The sequence below is a fragment of the Seriola dumerili genome, unplaced genomic scaffold, assembly GCF_002260705.1.
Source record: "Seriola dumerili isolate Sdu_G_001 unplaced genomic scaffold, Sdu_1.0 BDQW01000025.1, whole genome shotgun sequence".
Classification (NCBI taxonomy): domain Eukaryota; kingdom Metazoa; phylum Chordata; class Actinopteri; order Carangiformes; family Carangidae; genus Seriola; species Seriola dumerili.
In genome coordinates this window covers 7,352,472-7,373,815 of record NW_019174280.1, presented here as the reverse complement: position 1 = coordinate 7,373,815, position 21,344 = coordinate 7,352,472, and the positions used below count along the sequence as shown (strand labels likewise).

Sequence of the window (21,344 nt, the reverse complement as noted above, 5' to 3'; positions counted from 1 at the left end):
GGTGGAGGTACAAATATCAGACAAGAGTATCTCAAAACCCAAACTACCTGCATGCCCAAATACCATCAGATGCAAGTGATAAAATATATTTTTTTGTAACGTGGGGGCACCATCCTTTTAAATCACAAGCTCAAACTGAACAGCAGTGATAGATTTATGAAAATTACTAATTAAAAGATTTCCACTGGCAGTAAGAGTAGCCTGAAGCACTGTTCTTCTCTCTACTGCTACGTCTTGCTTGCCCACTGTCTAGTGACAAGATGACCGAGACACTTTAACACTTTCAAACCTGACTGAACTCCCAGCGCCATTCCACACATTCCTGTTCTTCTGTACTAACACCCCCGTCTGCGTTTTTGATCTGTTGTAACAAACACCTGTGATCGCTGATCAAAGACGAGCCGTGACACTGTGCTGGGACCCGTGAGGGCGTGGACTGAATGTGCATATGTGGGAATCTCTGTGTTTGTGTGTGTGTGTGTGTGTGTGTGTGTGTGTGTGTGTGTGTGTGTGTGTGTGTGTGTGTGAGTGAGTGAGTGTGAGAGAGTGTGAGTGTGTGAGAAGTGTGATGATTCATCGTTGATTGTCATGAGTTGCCTGCACTGCAGTACATGTTGGCAGGCCATTCTTAGAGGGTGTCTGTGTTATAGTGTGTGTTAGCGAGACTGTGAGAAGGCATCTCTTTCACAGAGAAGACAGGTGGCCATGATTTACGGCCTCTTACAGGAATCGTCTGCGTCTATGAGAGCCATTTAAAGCTCAGCACGGGCTTGCATGCACACATGCACACACACGGTTATTACAGTAATAACACAACAACAGGACTTCTGTCTGTGACACAGCAGCGTGATGAGTGTGAAAGAGAAAGAGAACAAATTCAGGCTGCAAAAAGTGACACTGAAGCAACTCTTCAGCCACACTCTTCTGTAAATAAGCTGTTTTCACACCACCTCCACTTTCACTCACCCAGCCTCCCTCTCTTCCCCCATTCTCTCTGCTGCACATGCATACACAGACAAACACACACACACACACACACACACACGCACGCACGCTCGACACACACTTACACACCCAGTCTCACACCGCCAGCCAGCCAGGCAGCCAGCCATTCGCTCCTCACTCACACCCTCAAATCTTACCAAGCTCAGCTCTCCCTGCTCAGAGGCAGACAGGAGCAGCACGGCAGCCTGTTAAAGGAGTTGAAGGAAGGAGCAGCAGAGTCAGAGAGACAGACATAGAAAGAGAGGAGGGAGGGGGATGAAAGAGTGAAGGGAGAGCAGAGCAGAGAGAGCGCTGTTCCCCATATGCTGAGGAGGCATGGGCGGTTGAACAAGCTGCCCCCACTGAAGCCTCCTGACTCATGGGAGCGTCAGACCCCGATCCCCCAGAGAGCCTGGAAGCGCTGCCGAACCACGCGTAAGAGAGAAGGAGGGGAGCCAGAGAGGAGAGAAAAAAGTCCGGGGAGAGGAGAAGAGAGGAGAAGAGAGGAGAGGAGAGGGAAGAAAGCCACAACGGTAGGCTGTCCCACTCAATTGCTGTGCCGTGATGACGTCAGAGGGCATGTGACCCAGGCTCTCCAGTGACGGCACATGGAGGGCAGGAAAGAGACGAGTTTTAAAGCTGGTGCCTTTTGGGTTGTGTGAGGGCTCTGCTCGCCTCCCAAACAACCACAGAACCACAGACGTGCGGCTCGGGGTTGGTGTTTGAGGGCGACCTGGAGTGTAAATGGTTAATCGTCGCGGGCCAGCACCAGTCACAAGGACGGCGCTAAGCGAGTAAGTACGTTCCAACCACACTCGCCAAGCAAGCAAGTCCGACACCATCTGATCTATCCGCAAAGGCGATATTTGCCTCTGCAATTTTTTTTCTCTATAAAACCAGACCTGGTTGTTACTTGTGGTCATCCAAATAGTTGATACGTAAAAGCATGTCTTGTGGATGGCTTTTCCATTTTTTTTCTTCATGACATGCTGCGTGCTCTTGGTTTAGGACGTGTCAAGGGTCACGGAAACCACAGAGGAACAAAAGTGGGGCTTGCTGCAACCAGAGGCAGCTATGGCATCTAACAGCCTTTTCAGCACAGTGACACCATGTCAACAAAACTTCTTCTGGGGTGAGTACTGCTTCGCTGGTCTCTGTTGTGTCTGGAGTTGGGTTAGGGGCTCGGGTCATGGGGAGGACTTGGGGTCAGGTGTTGAGGTCTGGATAAAAGAATGAAGGGGTTTGGGTGAAGAGGGTTAAGGATGTTGGATCTGCTTGAAGGATTTGGGTCCAGATGAGTGAAGGGGATCAGCTGAGGTCACTGAGGACCTTACCATCAAGGTCCAAGCATTTGTGGTGGAAGAAAGACCCAGCTACCATCATGGCTTTTTGTGGTGCGCAAATACAACGACAACAAACAAAACAAAAAAAAAAAAAAGAACCTCTCCACATTTAGAGATTCGAGTATTTACTCTACGTGATGTTTATAAATATTTCTGTAACAGGGAGATGACATGTTTGTGCAACGTACCCTTAGATTTACAAAGCGATGCCATTGCGGAACCAAAAACAAAAGCATGGGTGATATTTTTGACAAACGTAAACAGACACTGCACAAGAGAGTTTACAGTTGGGCATTGAAACAAGATGTGGGGATTACTGGATTGTGTGTGTTGGGTGTCTGTGTTATGCGTAGGGAAGAAGTATTGATTAGTTTGCCAAGAAAGGTCTGTAATCGCTTCCTGAAATTGTTCAGTGGCACTGCTGTCATTAATTAATCAGTGTTGATTTCTGCAGTCTCCTGGGAGCTTTTAATTGGCAGACATAAATCCACTTTGAACAAGAAGTTGCTCCATGTTGACTTTGTTATTATAAATTCATAATTAAATCACTGTGATAATTAATTTGAACTCATAATCGGTCTATCCTGACTTACTGCTTTTCTGCAAATGACTAAAATAGGAAACTATGATTTTTAATCTCTGATCTAATTTGTATGTAAAAAAAAACAAAAAAAACAATATGAAACATTTTCTTTCAATAAAAATATGTATCTTTTCAAAGAATTGCACAATTACACTCATCAGCTGAATTTATTCTTCATATTTATTTATTCTTTATTTGTCAAATCCTATACTCAACATCCTTCTTGGCTCCCAGAGTGGATCTATGGGAAATGAGACCACAATAGATTCAAGAGCTCCGAACAGTAGCAGTGTCAACTTATTATTTTCAATTACCTGTGAAGGCCAACATGCATGTTCCAGTTTGCCGCCTCTGTTTTGGTTTTGCTGTATTCTGTTGTGACAATTTCTTTACACAATCTAATTAAATCAGCAAAATAAATTATATTTTAGGTTTACCAGAAGAATTTTCAAATTTAAACAAACATTTTTGTTCCCGTGCGACACAAGAAATAGACAGGCTGAGTTTAATAGACCCACCACCACCACCACCACCACCACCCCTCCCCTCTCTCTCTCTCTCTCTCTCTCTCTCTCTCTCTGCTCCGGTCCATAGCCTCCGCTCCCCTGTCCAAATCAAATGTTTAAAAGATGTTTTTAAGAAGTCGCTCCGTGGTCAGACACAGCTGTTCTGGGCTCCTGCTCCACACAGAAGCAGGGTGGCTCCTAATACGATCTGAAAGCCCGGAGAGTGAGAGTGAGCATCTTCTACCAATCACCACCACCTATTACCATGTTAACCCCCTGACCTCTCGCTGTGTCTCTGGGGTCGGAGCGCAGGAGAGGAGAGGAGCAGCGCAGCAGGAAATTGAAAGCATGCTGTAGTAGAGCCAGAGAGGGAGAGAGGAGCACATGTGTGCAGATGTTCAGGTGGAGACACTCAGAGGGAAGATAATCATCGATTCTCGTATTAGATATTGTTGAATGACATTGAGCTGCAGACCACTGCTGTTGCCCCTGTTTGTGAACATCTGGGCAGTAAATCTGTCAGTGCAACCACAAAAAGTCCCCTTGACACCACAATGTGATTTTGCAAGACCACCAGCGCTTTCTGTTGTATTTCTAATTTAGAATAAATAAATAGAGCGAGCTGTACTGTATCAGGACTGGTATAAATTAGGAATGGCATCTGAAACATTTTTGTTTTGATCAGACAAAAAGAGGATCTGATTTTCACTGAAGGTAGAGTTAGATTTTCAGAGTTCATGAAACTGAAATAGGAAGAAATTGAATTAATGATTTAACAGAGTTTAGATTTTAATACATATATATGTAGCTGTTAATCTTAAATCTATTTGCTGGACAAACACATGGTATAAGTAAGCTCAAGTCTTGCCCTTTTTGTTTATTTTATATATTTTCTTCAAGTCCTCCTGGTTTTATGTTTCTCCTGGATCATTTTGTCCGGCGTCAGCCAGTTTGCTGAGGACACGAGTTACAAAATATTGTTTTGTTAGTTAAAAAGCCACATTACTCCATCCCGTCTTTAGATTTGTATTTAAGGACATTTTTAATTTAGGTCTGAGTGCACATTCCCAGCGATAAATTGAGCCGACTTGAGGGAGCGGGCAAATATTCCAGATTGAGAGAAGGGGGCTCATTAAAATTTGTCTTGGCATTTACATCAAGGAATTTTCATTTAATTGCCTCAAATACATTTTTTATAACTCTTCATACTGGCAGATCAGATGGGGAGGGCAGAATAATCTTCAACATGTGTGGCACCCACTCAACCACCATGCCTCTCTGGGGAACATTTAAGTGCCTATTTTCTCTATTACAAACTTAATTACATATAGACAATTAAGTCATGGGAGCAATTATCGTTCAGTAAAGTTGTGCAGTCAAAGTAGAGGAAAAAAAAGTGCTTACACAGACAGACCCAAATCAACACGATCAAAAGAGAAGCGGGTCGATGTGGGTAAATATCTGAAAACTCCAGGCGGAAAACTTTCCCCAAAGAAAATCTCAGATAATTTGCAGGGAAACCATATATGTATTTGAGAAAGGCAGCTTCTGTTGCATAAGTGTTGCCTTAGATCTAACCACAGGCCTGCTTCTTGGAGACATCTTAAAAGTGAACCAGACATCCTCCCCTCCTCCTCCTCCCCCCCAGCCAGGGGGAGACGTGAAGCCCACTCATCAATAGGTAATTTGAAAAAGCCAGGGGGAAAAATCCGAGCGCTTCACTGGCTGCTACTGTGCAGAGAAGACTCTTCCCTTAACTCCAGGCTCAAAGGAACTCTATTTAGCAATGCTTAATTGTACCTCTGAGGCAAACATGTTATTTAATCCCAGCAGGGTCATATTGATGGAGTAAAATGGTGCTGTGTGTGTTTGCGAGCTGTACCAGCTATTAGGACTTATTAGTGCTGGAGGTTCACATTAGTCTACATAATTCCTGAGGGTAATCAGGGAGGTGCAGTGTTAATGTGATCAGTGTTTAATCAAAGATAGATTAATTGGTCTGTATTTTCACTCAAATGTAGTGAGACTGAACGGTAGGTTGATTATGGCTCTAAATAGGCTGTAGGCAGTTATTAAGGCCTAAATGAGAGTGTCATGGGAACACTATAACCTGTGATTTTAATGGCCTGAAATACGCCTTTCCCACTGCTGAAGATGTGAAAGTTGTGAGTGTTTTTCTTAAAGTTTGAAAAAGTATTTGCATGGTCATAGTGCACGTTCTGAAACATTATTCTGAGAATAAAAAAAACAAACAACAAAATTCAATCAGTGAATCAAAGAAAGTGAGTGCAGCATTTTTCAGAAAACAAGAGAAACCCTGACTGTGGGGCATTTTTTAATCTAGTGTCAACTGGCAAACTTTCTTGTCTCTGAACTACTGATTCATCTACAATACCTGCTTCACCTCCTTCCAAATTAAGCAGTGAGGAGTTATTGAAACATGCGAGGAAAGGGGTGAGATTACACCCACTCCTGTAATATGGAGACTGCAACAACAAACGCAGAGTTGAGTGTAAATACTCACAAGGCACTGTGTATTATCGCTTGTTTTATCCTCATATTCAGTAGCTGCGGGGCTAATTACACTGTTATGACAAGGCAACCTGCCAATTGACTTGCTTACTGTAGGTTTCTGCCTGTTTAAAGTGTTGATAAAAGACTCACAACACAATCTTCTCGAGGGAGCGATAAAATCTATTTGTTGAACGCTGCGAGTGCTCACATCTCTGCTTATTAACTAAGCTCAATTTTCTCATAAATCAATGCAAATGTTTGATATCTTTGCAGTCTTTATCTCAAGATACAAGTCAAATTAGTGAGTATGTGTTTTGATAGCTCTGCAAACTCGTGCTATGCGTAGCTATGATTTTTGAATGCACCATAATTACCAGGTAGCTTAATGCCATTGCGTTAGCCAGTGAAGCTTTTAATGCAGCGCTGTGCTATTTTCACACTTAACAAGATCCTGCAGCCCTTCATCCATTTCAATTGCATCATGCTGGGCGAATTACCGTTATCCGATATAAGCCCTCAGAGAGGAAGTAACTACCTAACACTTTGAAAATTGGTCTATCTTGGAACCGGTTCACCCTAATGAAACAGAACACCAGTATTATAACCCAGATTCATATACCTCTTTCACTCCGCTTGCTCTGTTTCATGTCCTGCCTTTTCTCTCTTCCATTCCACCATTCAGGTTTTATTTTCGTTATTTCATTCAGGAGATGGCTTTAAGCAAAGCTGATACAGCAAAGTCAAACCACAGGAAACCTGAACAACATTGTTTAACGTTCCCTCCCTGACCTGCGAAACGGCCGAGGCAGCTTCGCTTCCACACTCCATGTTTCTATAAGGGGGAAATATGGAGTGTTGAGCCTCCTGGATGTTTGGGTTCGGCCTGTAACGATGTGAGTGAGCGCACGGCCACAGCACCTACACAAGGCCTTACCTGTTCTGCCCCATGCCGGAGAAAAGGGAAGGTTTTTCCCCTTGTTAGTTTAATCTTAAAGGAATGCAGTATCCCCTCTGACTCAGGCCGGACTCCCAAATATATAAACCTACTTACCAGCAGGTCATGAAAAGAGCAGCCCGTGTTGGACATGTTAGCCGAAACACATAATGTGCCAGAGTGTAAACATAGAAGAGGTTAGATTTTGCTTAATTTTCAAGAAGGTGAAACAAGATGAGTGACGGGGCATCAATGAGTCACAGCGAGCTCTGACTGTGATCAATAGCATGGCAGCAGTGGCACTGTCTGAAGGGATAAGTACACAAGTAACAACGTGTCTTCAGACGCTGGTCACCAGCACTCTCTGTCTCTCAACTCACTCAGCACACATTTAAAAAAAGCACATGGAGGAAATTTGTATTTTTGAATGGGAGTTTGGTATGAAGCCATGTCATGGAGTAATGACAGTAGGGTTTAGTTACTACTATGTAAACCTAGTAATAGTATAGATGTACAGTACTGTGTGTTGTGTGTGTGTGTGTGTGTGTGTGTGTGTGTGTACGCTAAAGGTGTCTGTGACAGAGAGATCTGTCTGCTTGATTAATGCTCTCACTCAAACTGGCACCTGGAACCAATCCCCCCTCCTGCCGCCCCCGTCCCATGTGCACCGTGTATGTGTGTGTGTGTGTGTGTGTGTGTGTGTGTGTGTGTGTGTGTGTGTGTGTGCATTCCATACACTGTGCATTTAGAGGGGCTGAGGGTGGGTGTTGAGCAGGAGGCGCAGATGGGATGGGGGGACTCGGAGCGGAAGAAAAGAAAGGTGTGTGCAGAGGAGGGAACAATAGGTGGACCTGCAGTGAAGGGTATGGGGTATCATTAATAACACACAGGCCCCATCTCCTAATTTGCTCAAATTACCTGCCCACACTGTGGGCCCCCTGCCAGCGCCGAGGTGTGAACACAACAGATCAAATACACCTGAAAATCAGAATGCCCACCCACTCGGCAACGCCCACACAAGCCTTTTATGGCGGTCTGACAACTCTGAAAGCTTGTGTGTATGTGTGTGTGTGTGTGTGTGTGTGTGTGTGTGTGTGTGTGTGTGTGTGTGTGTGTGTGTGTGTGGAAGAGAGTGAGGGGTAAAATATGAGGAAATTAGAGAGTGTAAAAGAAACATAAGGTAGAAAAAGAGTAAAGTAAGTAAGTGAGAAAGAGGAAGAGATATGACACAATAGAGAGGATCAGTTTGCACTCATGAGGCATTTAGTAAGATCAACACAAGACTGAGTCTTTCAAACCACCTCCCATATGGCGCTGCGGGGGTGGCCATTTACCATCATCTACCCTCCTATTCTCCCTTCTTCCCTTTCCTTCCGCTTTCTCCTTCCCTTTATGTCCTCCCCTCATCCTTCCCATCCCACCCACACTTTCAGGAAAAGGGTGATGACAAATGTTACGGGGCGGCGATGCTTTGGTCACCACAATAATCAGAGTCACCAGGCCTGCACCACCTGCGGCACACACACACACACACACACACACACACACACACAAACACACAAACACACACATGGAGACATGTTCAAATGTGTGCACAGACAACTGAAATTAAATATTCCCCAGAGATACAAAAGGGGCCAGGAGAGTGTGTGTAGGTGTGTGTAGTGGGATGCTAGTCTTTGAACTTTCAATAGTGTGTGTAGCTGATATTGACAAGCCTCTGGGGAGAGGAGGGAAGCTTGAAATGGCAGCTCTCGTTTGTAAAGTGGCCTCCAGAGAGAGAGAGAGAGAAAGAGAAAGAAAGAATGAAAGAAGGATGCAGATAATTGGAAATAAGAACTAAAACTACTTTAACCCCTCTATTTAGCATTTATAAACAGTATACAAACACATGCTGTATTGTAGGTATAAGCAGATATAAGGAGCCTCAAGTGTTTAAGTGAATTTTATACTAAAACTTTTCTCATGAATCTCTAACTGTCGTATAAAAAACAGTTAATGTGTGATCAATAAAGCAGTACAACATAGCTTTAATTATGTTTAACAATATAGGATTACATTGAGTTATAAGATATGTATTAACTGTTAACTGTACACACGTAGAAATCATTCACAGACTGGTTTAAAACTGTTTACAAAGAAGAGTTGAGCTCAAAGGTTCATTCTTGACCTTCAGAAATAAAAAAAAAAACTTCTTGTCTCTTGGCCTTCATCACTGTGGATGGAGTTTGCTCACTTGTCATGGACAGTGAAGGTGAAGTGTTTATGAATAAATAAATACTTGAATATGACAATAAATGTAATTAGAGCTAGGCTTGAATGCAAAGTATAACAGGGTCCAAGTACAATGCGCAATTCACTGATGGGCACACTAAATACTTAATGGTAAATAAATATAAGAATAAGTACTGCAAAATATGAAGATAGTCAATAGATATAAATAAAACATAACATTTCATATAAAGATGTTTTAAATAATTACAATACATTGTTAATCATTAACTGTGAAGAAAGCTACACAGGAGGAGTGATAGTCGTTAACGAGTACATAAAAAAACACTTAAAAATATCTTTATATCTGTTTACAACTATATTACAAGTAGTGTGTTAAAAACATCATAACATATGTTACATATAAACAGTAAATAGTGAGTTGATAGAAAGTTTTACCAGTTTATACAAAGTTATACAACTTTGCAAATTTCCAGAAGCCTGCGTGACTCCTGCTGTGAAAAAAAAAGAAAAGTTTTGAACAATTTGAGCTGCTACAGCAATGTTACACAAGTGCAAAATCCCCGACATTACATTTCAGGTTGTTTCAAAGCTCTTCCCTGTGACTGGGGCAGGCATAGTTTGAGAACTTGTAGCTGTTGTGTTTTATGTTGATCCCTGAGCTGTGCCAGTTTACACATATTCAATCCAATCATGGTTCTCCGACAAGCAGCTCTGCGTGATCAAAGTCTATATACATACACAACGTCTGATCCTCATCGGAGCGGGCTCTCAGTCTGGAGTTGAATCCTGTCACTCACCCAGACAGCTGCCCTCTTACAGTCGTCTGTAGTTCATTTTGTTGTCGCAGTTAAAAGTTTTCCGTCAACTGTTGCGCTGTTCATTCTATTTTCTGTCTTTCCCCAAAGGAAATAGGTCTCTCTCTCTTTTCTCTCCTTCTCCTTTTTGGACGGAGACCAATAACAGGCCTTTTCCACTTCACTTCTCCTGATGCTGAATGAGCAAAGGAGGATCCCAGAGGAGCAGGAATATTTTATTAGAGTGATTTTGAAAGTTCCTCTCCCCCTCCTCCTCCTCTTTCTTCCTCTCTCGTGATGGAATTTTAGGATGCTGCAACAATTCTCTGTGTGTGTGTGTGAAAGAAAACAGCTCACGCAGAGCAAAGACAATTCAAAGTTACAGCTAAATGACAGGCTGGGAGCTCCGGTCTTTTGAATTGCATTGTTTTCTTTTTATTCCTGCTTGGGAGGAGAATTGGTGAAAAAAAAAAGCCCAATTGGGACAGAAAGCGAGCAGTTTAGTCTCGGGAGAATTACTCTCGGCACAAACAAAAATAGCAGTCATTTTTTGCTGACAAACACTTCTTAATGCAAGAGTGTTTTTTTTTGTGAAGTTTGGCTCTTTTTGTTTTCTTATTTATGACAAAGCTACCATTTCAGGATGGGAAGGGTGGTGTATGTATATTGCAGCCTTGATTTACTGTTGCTTAAAGATGCGTGAGAAAAATAAGGGAATGAGGGATGTCAGAGTTCTTTAGCTTAATTGGAAGCACTGGTTCCTTAAAAAACAAAGCCCTTTAGAAAATATGCTAAGAGAAGGAAATTTATAGCTGAAATGGTCTTTATAATGTCCACAGAAGAATTTGTCAACACCAATTCTACATACTGTCTCTTTCACATGGTGCATTACACACATGGTTATACCTACACACACGTACTCATGCACACACAGCCAGACAGATACGCCCACCCTTTTCCTGCAGGACCCTGCAGATGCAGCAGAAACAGTAGAGTTGGTCTCTCTGGTAAACAAACAGTGAGAGGCTGCTGGGAGTCTTCACTGGGCCTCCAAATTATAGTCTGGTTAACCAGAGTCTGAGAGCCAGCCCCTTTACTGCTCCACACACACATACGTACTGTACATACACACTCCCACATCACATGCATATGCACACATATGCACATGACCTGTGCACATTAAAGGCGCTATAGAGGCATAGTTAAAAAGTACATATACAATCAGGTTCTAATGGGACCTTGTCTGCACTGCTGTTGAGCCAAGGGTAAAAAATTTTATAGACATAAGAGAGACTGAGAGGGAAGCACACCCTGAGGGCTCATCATAAATATTACCCAATCATCAGGCTCACAGTGTGAGGCGATTACTGATGAAAAAGAATCCCTTGCAATGTAAACACAGGTTTAATCTTTATAGCTCTTAACCTTGTATACCAGTTTAATGTTTTTAAGGTTTTTTAGAGGTAGAAGCTGCTTTGCTTTAGCCTGAGAGATGGTTGAGTGTTACGTGGTAATGCTTTGTGGCTTGTAAGAGGTCAAATACCCGCCTCTTTTGCAGGAAAAGTTGCTAAAAGAGACTCATTTGGTGTAAGAGTTTTTCAACATTAGCTCAGTGAGAGGATTGGTTGGATTGTTAAGAGCTTCTTTAATTGTCTGTAAATAAGTTCTGCAACTACTGGGAACACTTTTCAGTCCCTCGAGGATGCAAGAACATATCAGAGTGATCTATGACGCCATAAAATCCAGTTAAAACATTTAAGATGATCAGTTCTCGCAAACATATTTGCCATAAATCTCATGCTTCCAGGGTGATAGTATATTGCAAGCGGACAATTTAATTGTCAGCCCGAGACCACATCCCAACAACTCCGATGCCAGAGAGGATTTTTTTAATGCGTGTGACGTTCAAATTCTTAACTTTGCCATAATGCAACACCACAGAATAGACTGTATTTGAAGGACAGCTTTTCACAACATAATTGATGTTCCCTGTGGGATCCAGCAGTTGATGAGTCTCCCTGCTCAGGACTCGATTTAGGCGCTATAAAGCTGGCGTCATCCGCGTCTCAGCGAGGGGCAGAGCAGGCACGGGATGAAAAGGCCCTGTCCCGGAATAACCGGCAAGTTCTGAGTGTGTGGAAAATACAGGGTCATAGGTCACATAATCAGACAATAGTCATTTATCTTCTGTGAAATCATGTTTTCCCCAACTTTCATAATATTTTCTTTCATTGAACCCTCTTCCAAAGACGACTGGAATTGATTTTGTCTGAGGACATGTCTGAGGACAGGCTGGAAGCTATGAAAGTGAACTCCATCCATCCGTCTCTTTTCTCCCCCTCTACACCCCCACTTTGTTGTGAGTCATTTCTGACCAGTGGCCTTATAGGCACAGCGTAATTACAGGCTTCAGGCAAAAGGTTTTAGGCAAAGGCCCATCTCTGACTTAGCTGCATCAGCCGTGACACTCACAACTTAATTTGTTAACTCATTCAGCGCACGGAGCATCAGATGCTACATGTAAGGCCTCTCGAAATGTTAACAAGCCAAGGCTTCCTGGGGCCATTTTGACGTCTGAATGGTTTGGAATTCGATCTAATATGTATGGCTCCAGGTTGCAGAGTTCAGGCTCAGTGTTTTGGAGTGGCTCCGAGCTGGATTGTGATCAGGAAGAGAGCAGGAAAAAGAAAAAGGGAGCAAGATCCAAACCCTCGGAAGTTGAGTGCTGTAGCTTGATGCACGCCCAGTACTGCGGCTGCTCGCGGTGCCTGCCCAGTACTGTTTTTTCATTTCCTGTTTATCTGATTGGCTGCTGTCTCAGTGCTGGACATATTCACTTGACTGACTGACAGTTTTGATGTTGATTACCCCCCAGAAATGGAGCCGTACTACAACCTTTTTTTCGAGAGCGGCTCACTTACGTTCAGTCAAAGCCATTCATGATACCCATTCTGTGAAGATGGCCAAGCAAAATAGATTGTATATTTAATACATTTGAATGTTCCAAGACAAAAAATGTATATGGTATATTTCCAGGCGTGGGTTCACTCTGTCTTTGGTTAAATGTTTATGTCTGTGTGCAATTGAGCATCCATGACAGACTTTTTTTTTTCCCCCTCCGTCTGTTCCCCCTCTACTGCCGCTTACATCGATTTGGATCCAGTGCACCTGGACATTCCTCCACCCTGTCTCCACGCATGTACATATATATATCCTCGCCTCCCGTCTCCTTCCTCTCCTTCCCCGTCTCCAGCCGCTGCCCGTTCTTCCTTACCTTCCTCCGGTCTCGAAACAGGGGCAGTGGAAACGGGCAAGTGATAGCCGATAGCCCCCCTGCGAGTGCTAGTCTGGGCCACTGCCTGTTTGTCTCTCGCCGTGTAGTCACTCTATCTATCTCGCCTGTGCCTCCTTACCTCACATAAATCATCCTCAATGGTACTACAAGGACAGGCAGAACAGAGAGAAATCTCCCCCTATAAATCTGGTATTAGTTTTACCTCGCATAATGAACACAGGGCTTAACGGTCCTGGATACATGAGAACAGCATGTCTTGCAGATGTACTATAAATATTTTGATACTAGCCGGCTAGTTTGCAGAGGGGAAGTAGACCAGTGAAATACACAGAGGAAGGGAAAAGTGTAAAGTGGAATGTTGGCCTAGCCCGAGTGTCTGTATTGTCTTTAGCACCTACAGAGGGTCTCAGTCCAAGAAAAACGCTCTTTACAGGGTTCCTGTTCCCAGCCGTGGTCCGGTACCACTCCTGGATACGCTGCGTTTCCTTCAAGCCAATCCTTCAAACTAGTCTCCAAGGAGGGGGGGCTCATTGTTTGATTAATAGCACGATCAGACCTGATTGAGTGATAGATGTTTCGAAGCGAAAACCAGCACGCCTTAGGGACACTCTGGGACCAAGTCTGGGAAAGGCTGCTCCAGGGAGGGTTTGATTGGTGGAACGCTTGAATTAAAGTGAAGGACTAATAATAGCATAGCTAATGACACAAAGGCTGCATAGAGTGGGGCAGCCAAATATGCCTGATGACTGTAAAGATATTTTGTTGCAGCAAGGTAAAGAAAAACTGTAACGTACACACACAGTTGCATACAAAAGTGGAAAAACTGAACTCCCTCTTCTTGGCATGTTTCTGGCCTCAGCCCCGGGCACTGTCACCCTTCCCCATCAAAGAGCCACACACCCACCAACACACACGCGCACCCACACACACACAAAACCTACAAATACTCTCTTACACATGCACAGTTTTAGTGCTGTGACAGCAGGTGGTGTGTGACACGTCAACATCTGAAGGTTCCCTGGCAGACACAGAAAGGGTTCTCAGCTCTCTGCCCCAGTCGCTCAGATCTATCATTGGGACTCTTTAATGGCAGCCTTCGTCACATATTACTGCTTTATTTTCTCCTCTCCATCTCCCAGCCCACAGAAGTTCCTTTTTTGTTCCTATTTTTAAGTACAAGTGATCTCAATTAGGGACCTCCATGAAGGCGGTAGGCGGCAGACAGTCAGAGCAATAAGAGCAGAGAGGAAATTGTCTTTATACCCCTCCTCCCTCTCTCCCTGCCTCCCTCTCTACCCTCCTGCCACAAGCAGTGAGCAGCCGCCCCCTCCATGTCTCCATCTCTTTCCATGCTGCTCCCTGCCATTTAAAAGAACAAAGTGAAATATCAGACAAACTCTTTCTGCATCTCTCAATGCTGCAGTATAAATACATTAAACTCTATAGGCACAGCCACTCCAACTGTCTCAAAGTCTAATACACAACTTGGATAAGCCTCCGTGAAAATGGTTGCTCTGAGACACACGCACAAACACACACACACACATTCACCGCAGAACGTGCCATCCTGGTCCTAATAGTTCACGGTGATGTCACAGGCTCAGTGACAAACAGTCATTAAGGGCTTAGCTGTGATCTGGGATCAGTGCGTTGATGTGAGTCGGTGAGGTTGTATCGATGAGGTCACAAGGAGTAAAGTTTCTGCCTGTCGTCATCCCCTTCTGGCTAACCGGTTCACTAATTGACATGCCCGGTTGGCCGGCTACCAGCTGAAGTCTACCTAACTGACTGGCAGGCTAGATTTGCGGCTGCGTGTCTGCTCTCTTGGTTGGTTTGGTTGATTGGCTAGTAGACTGGATATTTGGCTGGTTTGCTGCCTCGCCTGGTGGGCTCGCTGATTGGTTAGCTGGCAAGCCGGTTGTCTGGTGGACTGCCAAACATGGAAACATCCCGTTAGTGCTGAAAAGGCCTGGGCCTCGTCACAACCCTCCTCTAGAAAGCTATAATTAAGTGTCTTGAAAAATGCACCACTGTGAAATGGAGCCTTAATCCTGAGTCTTAAGTGGCTGTACTTTTCCTCTTGAATGATGAGAGCATGTGCTTATGAAAAAGAGAAGGAAAGAGGAAGAGTGGTGTGGAGAGACAGTAATGTTTCTCACCAGTGTTTTTATTATTTTTCTATAAAAGTTAAAGGGCACTTTGGGTGTGTCCTGTTTAAACTGTTGCATCGGACTGTTGGTTCATCAACACTGAGCTCTTGTGTCCTGTAATCTTTTTTAATGAGGTGTTGTTAATAGGGAATATAAATGGGCTTCTGCATGTGTGTTTCTGTAAGTGTCAAAGAGCAAAAGAGATGTAAAGAGGTTGACAGAGAGAGATTCTACATGGTTAGTTTGCTGACAACATTACACAGCATGTGTGTGTGTGTGTCTGTGTCTGTGTACATATTAGTGGTTCACACAGTCTTTGTCATTCCAAGTGGGAATGAGAACAGAAACTTTTATTACGCGCTTGATATCTCGACAGGAAAATTAGTCAGAGTGTCAGCTGAGTTTGATTTTTATTGAAAACAAATAATTGAAACTGAGCAGCAGAAATACAATATTACCATAAATCATACAATGCACATCCGGCTCAATGTGGTATACTGTGGTTCTTCACTGTTAGTGACTTCTCCTACTGTGCAATGACTCCAAGCCAGTGTAACACAGTAGATGAATAATACCAGAGCTGAGAGAGACGATCCAGCTGTGCACCAGGCGAGCAGCAGCCGCACTGAATGAACAGCTTTACGCTAGATTCATTACCGCGTAATATTAAGTCTGTTAATGCTGAGCAGGATCGGTCAGATATCCTAAAAGTTTAATACTGCATGAAAGTTCCAGCATTGAATTTAAAATCAAAAGTCGATTTCTGGCTGGGTTAAATCCAGGACACTGCAGCGGTGGAAGTGGTATTTTTTGATTGAACAGCGTATTCTGGCACATTAACGCCTTCTCCACTGTCTCCCTCACATCTCCGGGACATCAAACGGGGGATTTTAAAGTCAGAGGTCGCCCTACACCTCTGGATGACAGAGAGCCAGACAGCAGGCCTCAGTGTATGAATGCAGGCCGTATCCTGTAGGGAGCTGGAAGACAGATGCTGAACGTACAGCGGGGAGGCAAAGCGGAGTCAGATGGGACAAACACTCTTTGATGAGCCGGGCTTGTCAGGGTCTAAGTCACGACTACACCAGGGTGGGGTGAGGGGAGATTGTGGGGGGGGGGGGGGGGCATTTAGGGGCCTGGGATTGGGCTGGGAAAATCAAAAGGTTCTTCCTGCTGCTGCCTCTGATGGGACAATAACAGGGCTCAAAAAAAGACTGATTAGTTGAGCTTAAAAAAGTATACACTGACTGGGGATGTGAAGTTTGAATAATGTACCGATTGATGTGTCTTTTGTTCATGAACTTTACAAAGAAACAGTTAGAGAATGAAATTCAAATCTGAACAAAAACAATGTCAAACACATATACATTCAAAATATTTAGGCTGACCAAATTGATTGTGTGAAATTGACCCAGAGTTAGTTATTATTTCAACCCTAACATTTCCTAAATTAGATTCCACTACAACATTAAGGATGTTTTCCACATTACCCCAAATGTATTGAGCGCTGAAAAAAAATGATACTATCAGAGCTGAAACTTAACTCTGTTGGAATAACTGTCTTCACGGTTCCTGCAAGGCCATGTTTATCACTATTACAGATTTAATTACTACTATTCACATTTATTCATCCATGAGTTGTTAGTTGATCTTTGAGAATGTTGGACAATGTGAACCATATTTCTGGTGTTTGGGGCACACGGAGGGGAAGTGTAACTCAATCACTCTTTTTTTTTTTTCCCTCCCTGTCCACATGACGAGGTGCCAGATGCGTGTCAGTGCTTTCAGACTTTATATATATCCCTCCCACATCCTCACACACACACACACACACACACACGCACACACGCATGCTAACAGACATGTATGCATGCGCACACCCACGTACATACATACTTATGAAACAAAAGAAGTCAAGTTAAGTGCTCAGGCTGTAGTACTGCGAGAAAACCTTCTTTGTCTTATTGTAAAACGCATAAGGGTATATCCATCTTTAGAGCATAAAAGTAAGCTACAAAAGCCCTGACAGGATCCAAATACCCAGACAGCTGTGCCTCCCAGTAGTCACTTTTATTTTGAAACAGGCCCAGAGTATCAAAGGCCTTTGTCTTTAAGACTCTGCAATAAAAAAGCCTGAAAAAGGAACACAGGGTAGCAACACACATGCTGTTGTGTGATGTGGCACTCAGAAACACTCATTGGGAGACTGATGGATAATCAGGACAGAGGGTGGGGTGGGTGATGAGAGTCGGCTGAGATATTGGAGTCTCTCAGACAGCTCACGGAGGGTAGATGATGCCCTCTACAGTAGACACTGGAGGGGCAGAAGAAGCAGGCCTTCTCACTGACTGCCTTCAGAGCAGCATCCACTCTGAATACTGGACATTTCAGATATAAAATCAAAGCATAAAATCATTTTTTATTCTTTTATTTGAATAGATTTTTCACTCAAGGTAGAAAGTTGTAATTAAGCAGGAGTGTAAAGGTGCAATTAATGTTTTTTTTAGATAAGATTTTCATCAAAATGTGTTTTTGTTTGTTTTGCCTTGTTTTTAAAAATGTTTAATTTGCAAGAAAATATTTTTGCATAATTTCTTTGGCAGTGGTGGAAGAAGTATTCAGATGATTTATTTAAGTAAAAGTAGTTACACCACATTACAAGTAAAAGTCCTGCATTGAAAATATATAAGCAAAAGTACACAAGTTATTATCAGCAAAATGTTTTAAAAGTAATGTACTTAGAAAGATGCCCCCTGTGAATGTTATAGTATTGTATCCTATTGGATTATTATAATGCATTAATGTAAAAGGAGCATTTTATTGTTGTAGTTGGTCCAGACGGAGCTAATTATAACTATTTTATACTACACTATTGGGTAGTTTAATATATAATGATGCATGATATGTTATAAACTGGTCATATGTTTTATATGTTAAATCTTAATCCGCAAAAACTAACTACAGCTGCCATATAAATATGGTGGAGTAAAAAAAATAGTTGTGGAGTAGAGGTATGAGGTAGCACGGGATGGAAAGTTCAGGTACCTGGAATTTGTGCCTAAATACAGAAAATGTACTTAAACACACTGCACTGTCATTTTGAGATATGCGTATGAGAGGTCGTGCGTAATTACACACTTTCGAAACGATCCAGGCGGGTCATCTTCTGACGCTCTTATGGGTAGTTTATATGTAATGAAATTACACCCATGTAATAATTTTAAGAAATTGTACGCACTGCAACTTATTGTGAAACAGGATTTTACATAACTGACTTTTTCAAAAGTGCAGTCAGTTAGCAAGAAACGGCCACATGTTTGATGAACATAAATTTAAGCCCCGTGTTAAAGTAGAATACCTGTACACCTGCACAACAGCTCTCCCCTGCGACCGAGTGAAACTCTACTCCTGCGCCTCTACCTGACTCACCGCTCTCCGGTGACTCACTCACTCCTACCTTATGGAGTGTAACTCACTTCTCACCCGCGCTCGGCTCTCTGAACGCTCTCAGTGAGCCGCATATTGTCAGGATATAGTGGTAACACAACACGGACTGATGGACTGATGCGTGTACGCTGACTGGAAATGACCACCTCCAGAGTTAGGCGCGCGCGGACGGTCCGGGAGAGCGGTAACATGTCGGTATGTACAGCAGGCTGTGTGAAAGTTTTCACTGTGAATAAAAGTAGAGATAAAAGGGGGTGAAACGCAGCCCAGTGTGTGTGTGTCCTGAAGGTATAGACGTTACACGGAGACCTGTCCGGTCGTCTATATAGGCGTGATAGATTATGGCTGAGGGAATGGATCTGACTCCAGACACCACGTGTTGGAGTCGCATCAGTGCAATAATTGCTGGGCGCTTGAGCTATATAAACCACAAAAAGCCTGAGCACGGGAAACCCCGACCTCCAAACACTAACCACATTTACGGCTTCAAAAACGGGATTCGTTTTTCCGCCTCCTTCACCTCAACGGCGATGATATTTTTTTCCAGATTCATCAACCTTTTTAACCCTATATACAAAACCTGCGGCTCGGCAGAGAGACTTTATGGAAAAATAAGTAGAATGTGCAGGCGTCGCGGGGTTATAAATAGCTCTGTTAAGTATTGTTAAAGCTTATCCCTTTGACTTTGAAAACTTTTTTGTGTGTACATAGCCTGCGGGCTTTCAGAGAGTCTTTCAGTTTGGCACAAAGACTTCAATGACGCACCTGGAGCAGCGCTTTGACTTTGACTCACTCAAGGAAGACAGACAAAAACTTTTTTGAGCATCTGGGTCGGCTGTTCATTTTAGACCCGCTTCTGTTTTTTGTAACTCTATAGCCTATTACGCGCTCGGACATTTATTTGATGTTATTTATATCCACACATGAGCAGCTACGCCTGCGTTATGGCGCATGGACGCTTCCACCGAGAAGTTTGAAAAACAGAACTTGTCATTTAAAACATCATCAAGTTTTCAAGAGTTGTTTTTCTTGCCGGAGAAGTATATTTTATGTCGTTTGAAGGCGCCCACTAAAGTTTGTAGTGGAGAGGGTTTTGAAACGCGGTGTTCGCTCACCAAGTCCCATTTTCCATTGGCAGACGCGCTGAGGTTCAGCGAGCAGCGGCACACACTCTGAGTTTCTCTCCCTGAGTGTGTGAGAGAGAGAAAGAGAGAAAGACAGGAGCTGGAGAGTCTTTGGTGCCTTTTCTGATAATCCACGCTGTTGTGATGCGAATTCCCGTAGATCCCAGCGCCAGTCGGAGGTTCAGTCCGCCGTCCAGTAGCCTCCAGCCGGTCCCAGGGAAGATGAACGATGTGAGCTCTCCAGCCGGGCAGCCGGACGCAGCGGCGGCGGTGCCAAGACTGCGTCCCCACGAAAACCGCAGCATGGCCGAGATCATCGCCGACCACCCGGCCGAGTTGGTCCGGACCGACAGCCCCAACTTTCTCTGCTCGGTCCTGCCCTCCCACTGGCGGTGCAACAAGACGCTGCCTGTCGCCTTTAAGGTGAGTCCCGACTCAGTTATGTGTGGCTAAATGAAAAGGTGGGTAAACTGCGGTGTGAGTCGTCTTCAGTGTAACATACACAACAACTAAAGTGAGCCAACTTTTAATTTTAAAAAAGATTGAACCGAGCCTCTGTGCAACTTAAATCCTTCTCATACTGTTTGATTCCATGAATTTCGGATTTATTTCCACTTTTTATTGTTTATTTTCTTTACTCTTTTCACATTTGACCTCTTATCGCCTGTAATTATCACAGTTTCTTAAAGACATATTGCGGTTTGTTGTTATTATGAATTTTAAATAGCAAAAATAACAGTCAAGCTGCAATGTGATACGGGAGTTTTTAATGTCACTTCACAAACAAAAATATATTCAGAAAATGCATTTTAAAATAAGAAAGCCTAAAGGAAAGGAGAGGATTAAAAGGCCAGAAAAAAATGTTAAATACATCCAGAGGTAAAGGAAGGGAAGGAATCACATGTTCATATTGTTTAATTTTCACAGTTCGTATTCAAACAAAAACTACATTTTATTTATTGCAAATAATCAGTTAATGCAGTGAACTACAATATTGTGGCTCATTTAAAAAGGTCTCCTAATCAGTGAATAATAAGGATGACACAATCAAAGCTTTGTTGATTAATTGCAATTTTCTATATTAGGCAAGTATTTTCATATGTTAAAAAAAATATTTGAAAAATATATAACAGCATGTCGCTACATATTGTAATTGAAACTATTACTGATGATTATACTACATTATTGTAATTTGTCTTTCCATTTTCTACAGAACTTTTAATGAGCAGGCACTCAAAGACAGAAAAAAGATATATTTTAAGATGCAGCAAAGAGTAATGTTTATATATTTTAGGCCTCTATAGGCTCCCATGATATTTCACAGGAAAGGCCCTATTAATTACTTGACAGATATTATTTAAAGGATGGATCAAAGACACTCTAGAGAGGAAATTTGTAGCTGTAGCACTGGCTCAAAATCAAATATGGCACATTT

The 21,344-nt window shown here is 43.0% G+C and overlaps 1 protein-coding gene across 2 annotated transcripts in view; it reads left to right on the top strand.

Moving 5' to 3' along the window:
- The first annotated feature begins 1,772 nt into the window (after positions 1 to 1,772).
- runx2 (runt related transcription factor 2) overlaps positions 1,773 to 21,344 on the top strand; it is a 39,510-nt gene continuing 19,938 nt past the window's right edge. For both annotated transcript variants that reach the window (XM_022766651.1, XM_022766643.1), the window contains exons 1-3: positions 1,773 to 1,778; positions 1,993 to 2,116; positions 20,070 to 20,332. In XM_022766651.1, coding sequence (XP_022622372.1) covers positions 2,059 to 2,116; positions 20,070 to 20,332 — 321 coding nt within the window. In that variant the 5' untranslated portion in view covers positions 1,773 to 1,778; positions 1,993 to 2,058. The remainder of the gene's footprint in view (positions 1,779 to 1,992; positions 2,117 to 20,069; positions 20,333 to 21,344) is intronic.